General features: G+C 56.9%; 1 protein-coding gene across 1 annotated transcript in view; it reads left to right on the top strand.

Annotated features, from left to right (window-relative positions):
• The first annotated feature begins 622 nt into the window (after positions 1–622).
• The window catches only part of LOC105310101 (sodium-dependent phosphate transport protein 3-like), an 11,030-nt gene continuing 10,132 nt past the window's right edge, over positions 623–1,520 (top strand). The window contains exon 1 of the mRNA XM_011386314.2: positions 623–650. Coding sequence (XP_011384616.1) covers positions 623–650 — 28 coding nt within the window. The remainder of the gene's footprint in view (positions 651–1,520) is intronic.

Raw genomic sequence — 1,520 nt, forward strand, 5'->3', positions numbered from 1 at the left:
GGTATGATTTTATAGGTGATTCGAAGACCTTTTCAGCCCTATAAAGTGTCCAAATTGTGTGTAGCAAAGCCAAGAACAAACATCTTAAACCTTTAAGGCATTTCGCAATGTCATCCTCGTGTTCAAAGATGACACCACGGCACCTGGTCCCGACTGTGCAGAAGGGACAGAATGAAGGAAAAGCTGCTCTGGGCATCTCTGGGACTCGTGTCGTGCGACCGACGCCGGCAGGCCTCACCTCGCAGGTTCTCTGTGGTTTGTACTTCTCTCCCGGGACTCGGCAGCGCTGTGGAGAAAGACGACCTGTTCTCGCAGGACAAGAAAGGGAACAGACGGACAGAGAATCTAAACGACACAGCTGGGACCTACAGCCCGACTTTCTCATAAAAGTCTAGTCCTCAAGAAGCATGGCAATGCAGTTGGGCACCGCAAAGCGTAAGCCCCGGGGCTGTCAGATCAAAAGGTTTTCTGTTGCCAACAGAAGGGCCGGCACCAGGAAACGATTTGCGGGCCACGTGCTGACCGCTGTTCTGCCCATAGGTCAAAGCCTGGTGTGGCGACAGAGATTCAGAGCAGAGCAGGCTGCCCCGCCAAGTGTGGCGCCACTTCCCAGAGGAGCCAGATGGACGAGAAGCCGCCCGCCAGGGGAGGTAAGGCCCCTCGCATGGCCGCTGATGCCCAGGGTCCCTTCCCCTCCCGCTCCCTCTCCCGCAGGTCCCGCTGCCATGCCACCCTGGCAGAGACCCCTCAGGGTAACATGGCAGCAGCTCCCGCCTCTCAGCCTGTTGCCTGTCCCTTCTTCCTCGGGAGGCCCCCTGAGTCACCATCAGAAATTAATTAAGCCGAACGAGCACTGAATCCTGGGACATAAGGACCGGGCTGAGTCCTGAGAAAGTCACTTGAAACAAAGCCCCAGCCGGTGCCTGGATTCCCGCCGGGACTTCCTTGCCAAGTAGCCGGCTCTGTCCCCTGAGCTTGGGAACCTGCGGTCTCACGGACGTTCTTCCTTTGCAGGACACCGATCCTGTCCCTGAGCAAACTGGCCGTTAAAACGATTCCTTCCACATTCATTTTCTGTTTCTTTACGGGTTTTCTCTTTGTGTCTCTTTAGTCCTTGTTCTCCAAATAGGCACCAAAAAAAAAAAAAAAAATCAAACGCATCATTCACATGAGAACCCTTTCAATAGTGGCCCTTAGTTCCACTTCATGGGGACTTTTTATTAAAGAGTGTTGCATCTGTGGCATACTGGGTCCCCGAAGCCGACTAAAGAACGTGACAGAGGGGGGCTGCGTGGCGGTAGCCTCGGCGAGACAAGCGGCGGGGCTGCGAGCACCTGTCCCCTTTGCCACCCGGCCGCAGGAGGGGTGGAAGGAGGCGGCCCGGTGGCAGCTCACTGCGCCCTCGGGCGCCGGTCCCCAGGTCCTGGCTTCTGCTCGCTGCGCTGCGGACTGGCCGTGGTCATGCACCTCTCCAACCTGGCCCTGATAACGCAGCGCGTCGGGCTCAGCATCGCCATCGT

This window comes from Pteropus vampyrus, unplaced genomic scaffold, assembly GCF_000151845.1.
Source record: "Pteropus vampyrus isolate Shadow unplaced genomic scaffold, Pvam_2.0 Scaffold1097, whole genome shotgun sequence".
Taxonomy (NCBI): Eukaryota; Metazoa; Chordata; class Mammalia; order Chiroptera; family Pteropodidae; genus Pteropus; species Pteropus vampyrus.